We start from the raw sequence: 7,226 nt of genomic DNA, 5'->3' as shown, positions 1-7,226 counted from the left end.
AGAACTGCTTTGAGATCTTCTGAGTAATAACGATGGAATTTTTAAAGTGCCTACCTTATGCCAAGCATTGTGCTAAACAATAACTGGATCAGCTACAGCCCCTGTCTTATGTGAATCTGAGAGACAAGAGGGAAGGAGTACATGTATTTTATCCTCATTTACAGATCAATCAATCAGTCAATCAATCGTATTTATTGAGCGCTTATTGTGTGCAGAGCACTGTACTAAGCGCTTGGGAAGGACAAGTTGGCAACATATAGAGACAGTCCCTACCCAACAGTGGGCTCACAGTCTAAAAAATGATGAGGAAACTGAGGCAGAGAGGAGTTAAGTGACTCGTCCAAAGTCACACAGAAGGCAAGTGGTGGAAACAGAACAAGATTCTGGGTCTCCTGACTCCCAGTCCTATATTCTTTCCACTAGGCTACATTGCCTCTCTTCAGAAGAGAGGCTCAGGGTAAATGTAAAGGAACCAAAACATAAGATCCACTGGGCCTCTAGAATGGGCACTAGGCTCTCCTCCCCAGTTGTGGGGCGCATGGGGTTGGGGTCTCGGGGATGGCCAGCCCCCAGTTCCAGAAGAATGAGGTATTCTTGGGGGAGTCCCTCCTTGTTTCTGATCAGGCCCCCACTGGGGGCAAGGGATCTTTGCCCATGGAAGCCCCCGGAGGAAAGTTTTCTGGGAAGACTGATTCATGGCAAAAGGAAGAGATGGGGCATGGATCAGTTTTCCAGCTCTGAAATCTGGGGAAAAGTCTCTTCCACTGACTCTATTTCCGCTCCAGACGTCTGTATTTTCCTGCCTCTAAAATGGGTCCATCATCCCAAATCCTTTCAGAGACCCGGGGTTATCCAGGACGCATCAAAAGTCTGCCAGGCACACAGACGGCATATCCCCAATCAGGATCAGAGGAACTCCAAATAGTGAAAATGAGGTTTCCTTCAAAGCCATTTCCCCATTCTTTGGTCACTTCCCACAGGACTCGCTCTACCCCTGGCTGTCGGTCCTCACAGGGCGTTCTCTTAACCAAATAAAGGTCACCAGCCAACTTTTGGCAGTGGGAGAAAGAGCAGCAGTGGCTGAGAATAAACAGCGACTTCTCTCTTTTTCACCCAAATGTTCAGTTTGCTCCCGCGACTTCCCTCGTGTGGCATGACGGGGAAACGGGCCGGTCATTGTGGGGAAATTGCGCCAGGACATTTCGACACACATTGCGACAGTGGCAGGGGGCGGGGGGCCCCAGAAGTGACAGCAGCAGGGCTACTCTGCATGGAAATGTTGTTGTGTATTTCCTGCCTCTGACCATGAATCAGATAGGTCGACGAGTTTGGGAAGTAGTCCATCTTTATAAGAAGGACAACAGTGGCCCAATGGTAGGTAACTCTCTGAGCCTGCAAGGGGGGATCACCATGGAATGTTGCCGAGTCTGCACCCGATGCCTGATCCCGCTTTTCCTCTTCCTTTTCTACTCAGAAACAGACGCGTTCCGGTTGACGAGGATGCAGGGCAAGAGACCGGTCTACAGGTAAGGGCGAGGCCTGCCGAAGGAAGAACATTCCTGGAGGGGAGAGGGGAGGTGTGGCGGGCTGGGGGGGGGGGGGGAGGGCAGGCAAGATGTCCAAAAGAGAGCAGCCCCGCTGTCTGCCCCCTGGACAGCGGGATGTCCTCAGTGGAGGGCACGGCCACTGGGACGCGGAGACAAATCTTTCTCTCTGCTCATTCAACACCTTATCCTCGTCCTCGGAAGCCTCAGCCACTGCGGGGGTGTTTCTCTAACTCCCCTTTCCCACAGAAAGCTACGGTCAGGGTTGAGGAAGGCCCCCCAGAGACCACCAGAAACTTTCAGTGATAGAAGAGACTATGGTGAGGGTGGCAGAAGGTCTCATGCCGTATCTGAGGGCCAATCAAGGGGTGTAGACTGAGACTGTAGATTGTTGATTTTAGCTGTGACTCCAAATACCACCTCCCACCTTCCTTGCTCTTCCTGCCTCTGCCCTGAGTCCTGCTGTCTGTCCTTGTCTCTCTCTTCTAACTATGTGGCTCGATACTTGGGACCCTGCTCTGCCTGCTAGAACAGGTAAATTCTTTAGTGGGCCAAGAGGGTCAAAGGAATCCTCTGACCATGCTGATTCGGGTGGATCCCTCCCAAAGGGACTCTGCTGTGCCCCTGAGGAGAAACACCCCCACCCCCACCCCCCCCACCACCACAACACCTCTAGGCCTGGGGATGGGCGAATCCAGACTAACAGGCAGCTGGGAATTTGGCTCCGATGTGAGGGGAGAGAGGGTTAGTTTGGCAGGGGCGAGAGGCAGGGGGTGTAATCCCAGGCGATGATCAACCGACAGAGCACAATAGGGCAGCATTTGAAGTCGACCAAGAGGCTGAAACCATCTGCCCCTGATTACAGAACCGAGGGACTCTGTCGCTTCACCCATCAGGGCTAGAGTTAAGGTCCCCAGAAGACCTCGGGAGACACTTCAGGCTCTTAGGGCTGGGGATGGGCTGGTGGGGGTGGTCACCTCCCTCTCAGGGGAAGTCACACCAGGGGTTAGACTGGCCATCCAGAAATTTGAAGTGAGCAATTTCATTTCTAGTTACCCCTGCCCAAACCCCCGGCTGGTGGGTCTTCAGCACCATCTCCTTTTCAGGATATGGGATGTGAGCCAGAAAACCTTCTACCTCAGGAACAACCAGCTGGTAGCTGGTTACCTACAGGCCTCCAACATGGCCCTGGAAGGTGAGTTGCTGAAAGAGGTGGGGAGAAGGGAAGATTTAATTTCGTGTGTGGGTTCGGCAGGGGGGTGAGGGGGAGGAGGAGGGATCTGACACTGGAAACTCCACCCCTTGAAACCTTTTAATTGGAGCCCTGTTTCTTGCCAAATCTTCTAACCACCCAGACTGCTTGTGGCTATTTAGGGAGTCTAGGGCAGGGAAAGCTTTGAGGTCTGCAGGGGAAGTGAGATTGTGGATCCCTATAAGAGAAAGAATGGGGGCCGGGGGAGGAGGAGGCTTTATCCTTTCCCTCGGCCCCCACTGCCCCCAGTCTGCTGGTTCCCTTGTCCCTGAGCCAGACCTCCAGGGCAGACCTGGGTAATAATGATAGTAATAATAATAACAATTGTGGTGTTTGTTAAGCGCATACTATGTGCCAGGCACTGTATTAAGCACTGGGGTTGATACAAGATAATCAGGTTGGTCATGATTCTTGCCCCACAGAGAGCTCACAGTCTTAATTTCCATTTTACAGATGAGGTAAATGAGACCCAAAGAAGTTAAGTGACTTGCCCAAGGTCACACAGCAAATAAGTGGAGGAGCCAGGATTAGAACCCAGTCCTTTTGACTTCCAAGCCCATGCTCTATCCACTAGGTCACGCTGCTTCTGAGTATTTTCAGGGGTGCCCAGCGTCAGTGTGGGAGCCAAGATGCAGAGCCCTAGTCTGTACAGAGGAGAGGGAGTGGGTAGATGATGATGATGATGGCATTTATTAAGCGCTTACTATGTGCAAAGCACTGTTCTAAGCACTGGGGAGGTTACAAGGTGATCAGGTTGTCCCACGGGGGGCTCACAGTCTGAATCCCCATTTTACAGGTGAGGTAACTGAGGCCCAGAGAAGTGAAGTGCCTCAGTCAAAGTCACACAGCTGACAATTGCCAGAGCCTGGATTTGAACCCATGAAGAGCTAACTGACCATTTGGCCCAGATTAGCCAAGGCAGCCCCACACTCAGTGGCCTACCCCAGGCAGTTTCAGAAAATTCACCAAAGTCCCTGAAATGGGATCTTCTGGAGTGAACTGGCCAGCCTCCACTCCAACTTTAGTTCCTCTTGCTCACTCTGAATCCCTGCAGGCTGGACAGCAGGCCCAGTAGGCTCTGAAGGCTCTACAGCATTCTGGGATTTATAATTTGGTCAGACCAGAATGACCCTCTTAGACTGTGAGCCCACTGTTGGGTAGGGACTGTCTCTATGTGTTGCCAATTTGTACTTCCCAAGCGCTTAGTACAGTGCTCTGCACACAGTAAGTGCTCAATAAATACGATTGATGATGATGACCCTCACTCTGCCTTCCCTTCTTGCCCCCCGACTCCACAGCCGGCTGACAGCCGACAGGACGGGAGATTAGAGAAGCAGCATGGCTTAGTGGAAAAAGCACGGGCTCGAGAGTCAGAGGTCGTGGGTTCTAATCCCAGCTCCGTCGCTTATCAGCTGTATGACTTTGGGCAAGTCACAACTTTTCTGTGCCTCAGTTACCTCATCTGTAAAATGGGGATTAAGACTGTGAGCCCCACGTGGGACTACCTGATTACCCTGTATCTACCCCAGCGCTTAGAACAGTCCTTTGCATACAGTAAGCACTTACAAATACCAGCATCATTATTATTATTATGGGGGGGCCCAGAGTTCCAGGTGTCAGGGGAACCAATATGGTCAGCCTGCTCGTGGGGCCATGGTGGACTCCTCCAGGATTTAGTGGCAAAAGTGGCCCCTGCCCCAGCTTCCCCCAACATTCGGTTACCCATATCCCTGCCATCTGAGAATCTTTCCTTCCTAATATCACAGATAGTCTCCTCCAGTCCTTCCTTTCCCCTGATTCAGGGAGGGACTGGCGTTGTTAGTGCCGAGGAGGGAAAATTGAGGCAGACAGGGATGGGGAGAAAGGGCTCGCCCTCCTCTCCCCACCCCAAGACCGATCCCCCTTCCTGCTTTCACCTGACTGTCCCTTCCGGTGACCTGCTCTCTTTCCAGAGAAGATTGACGTGGTGCCCATCTCGCCATTCAACAACACCATGTTCATGGGGATCCAGGGTGGCAGCCGTTGCCTGGCGTGCGTTAAGCCCGGCAACCAGCCGGTTCTGCAGCTGGAGGTAAGAACTCCGCGGGGCTGGAGTCCGCTTTCCCCTCCTCTCTGCCCTCGTACAACTCACTCCCGGCCTATCGACTGAAGAGTCCCTGCGGGCTTCACCTGTGTTGGGAACTTCCCCTCACACCACCCCCGGCCTCTTTACCCACCCCCAGTGCCATTGATAGTATTTCCTCTCTCTCGCAGCCCATGCCGCCAGCACCAGCATTGGCTAGTACCCCTCATCAACCCCCTCAACCACCCCATTCCCTATCAGGGCCTCAGTATGGGCTGCGCTCGGTGTCAGCAGCAGCCTGCAGAAATGCCCAGACTCTGCTTAAGATGAGGTCACAGGTGCCATCTTTTTTCTCTGAGTTCCAGGGGAGAGGATGGAGCTTGGGGGTGGCAGGAAGGTGGGTCAGGAAAACCTGGTTTTGGCTCTTTCCAGTCTCACTCAGAATCTCCAGGGGAAAACTTGGTTGGAAATCCAGTTCAGGCAGCAGGGGAAGCGAGGCTGTGGGAGAGAGATGGGTGAGGACCAGGCTGGAAACTGGGGGAGGAGGAGGAGGATGCTTTGTCCTCTCCCCCGGCCTGCATCATCCCAGCATTTTGGTTCCCTTGGCCTTGAGCCAGAGCTCCAGGGCAGAGGCGGATATTTTGGGGCATGTCCAGGGTCCAAGAAGAGATGGGGGAAACAGTAGCTTTGCCCCCAACAGCCAGGGGACCTACTACCTGTCTCTCAGCTAGGATTGGGTGGGCGCTTACCCCACTGACCCCAAAGAGCTGATGCCTGTGCAGAGCCCAATTCTAGAGACAGTAGGGTGGCTTGGGCTGATCACGGGGTGGGGAACATTCGTGAGCTTTACAAACTCCAGGGATCCAGCTGTCTCCCTTTTCCCAACCCACCCCGCTTCAACTATCGGCCGGGTGACCCCTCTCTCATCCCTCCTCTGAGCCGCCGTGTTCCTCTGTCCCACAGGAAATAAACATCGCGGACCTGGCCAGGGCCGGGGACCAAGCGAAGCGTTTCGCCTTCATCAAGTCTCACCCGGGGCCCACTTTCCGGTTCGAGTCAGCCGCCTACCCTGGCTGGTTCCTCTGCACCTCCCAGGAGGACCAGCCCGTGGGCCTCACCAACCACACCCAGGATCCCATCACCACCGACTTCTATTTCGAGAAGGACTAACCCCGGCTCTGCTCCTCCCCCACGCCTTGCGGCCCAGCTCCAGCTCGGGCCCCTACTGAGCTCCGGGGTGCCCCCTTCCCAACCTGGCAAGGGCACCTCTGATCGCCGCCCCCCCCGGGGCCTTCGGATTGTGGCTGAGGCTCACTCCATATCCCAAACATCTCCCATTACAGGTCTCCCTCACTTCACCCTGGGCCTGTATTCTGCTCAACTGAAGCAGTGCCAAGTGAATTCCCTTGGGCACTGAAAAAAGGGGTTTGGGAGACACCGTGGGCCCACCTTCACCCAGTTGAGCATCTAGTCTGTCAGCCTGGTGCCCGCTCCCGAGCCCATCTCCATCTGCTTCCCTGTCCCCGCAGGGGGCTGGAGATGCCAGGAGGGTATCCAGTGTGGCGAGGATTTGGAAATCCTCAGCAGTTGGGCCACTTCACTGGGCTGTCCTCAGCCTTTGCTGCCATGACCGGGACTTACAGGATTTTCTCCCAATAAAACCTTGAGGACCTTAGGACGGTGGCCACCAGTGTGAACATCTCTCTCTACTGTAAGCTCATTGTAGGCAGGGAATGAGTATACCGACTCTATTATATTGTACTCTCCCAAGCACTTAGTAGTGCTCTGCACACTGGAAGTGCTCAATAAATACGATTGATTGATTGACTGATTGACTGATTGACTGATCTCTCCCCCCAGGCAGGGCGCTGAGTGCATGTGAGGTCCAGGGGATTGGAAGTGGGCCCTGCTCCAGCTGAGGAGCACGGGGGTAGGGTGGGTGGGAGACCCGTTGTGGGCAGGGATTGTCTCTTTTTATTGCTGTATTGTACTTTCCAAGTGCTTAGTACAATGCTCTGCACAAAGTAAGAGCTCAATAAATTGACTGAATGAACGAATTCATTCATTCTTTCTCCTCTGCTCCCCGTGCCTCACTTTCCCCGGCTGCCAAACAGGGAAAGCTATCCGCTCTCTGCCAGGCTAGGAGAGGCAATAGGTTGAAAAGACATCCACCAGTGGTCAGGCTTTTTATGCAGAAACATCATCTTGGGGTGGACCTGAGAGCTGAAGGGAGACAGTCCATCTCCCTGAGAGCTGAAGGGAGACAGTCCATCTCCCTGAGAGCTGAAGGGAGACAGTCCATCTCCCTGAGAGCTGAAGGGAGACAGTCCATCTCCCTGAGAGCTGAAGAGAGACAGTCCATCTCCCT

At 53.8% G+C, this 7,226-nt stretch overlaps 1 protein-coding gene across 2 annotated transcripts; it reads left to right on the top strand.

Annotated features, from left to right (window-relative positions):
• Positions 1 to 1,266: 1,266 nt before the first annotated feature.
• LOC119934299 (interleukin-1 receptor antagonist protein-like) lies at positions 1,267 to 6,758 on the top strand. 2 transcript variants are annotated; one of them, XM_038753752.1, is made up of 5 exons: positions 1,267 to 1,374; positions 1,475 to 1,526; positions 2,651 to 2,739; positions 4,749 to 4,867; positions 5,822 to 6,758. In XM_038753752.1, the coding sequence occupies exons 2-5, from the start codon at positions 1,501 to 1,503 to the stop codon at positions 6,026 to 6,028; spliced, it is 441 nt and encodes a 146-aa protein (XP_038609680.1). In that variant the 5' UTR covers positions 1,267 to 1,374; positions 1,475 to 1,500; the 3' UTR covers positions 6,029 to 6,758. The 2 variants fall into 2 exon arrangements, with proteins under 2 accessions (XP_038609680.1, XP_038609679.1); XM_038753751.1 differs by having other exon boundaries at positions 1,275 to 1,374; positions 2,597 to 2,739.
• The last annotated feature ends 468 nt before the right edge of the window (positions 6,759 to 7,226 follow it).

The sequence above is a fragment of the Tachyglossus aculeatus genome, chromosome 11, assembly GCF_015852505.1.
Source record: "Tachyglossus aculeatus isolate mTacAcu1 chromosome 11, mTacAcu1.pri, whole genome shotgun sequence".
In the NCBI taxonomy this organism is placed as follows: Eukaryota; Metazoa; Chordata; class Mammalia; order Monotremata; family Tachyglossidae; genus Tachyglossus; species Tachyglossus aculeatus.
The sequence above is the reverse complement of the archived record's forward strand: the minus strand, read 5'-3'. Positions and strand labels throughout refer to the sequence as shown.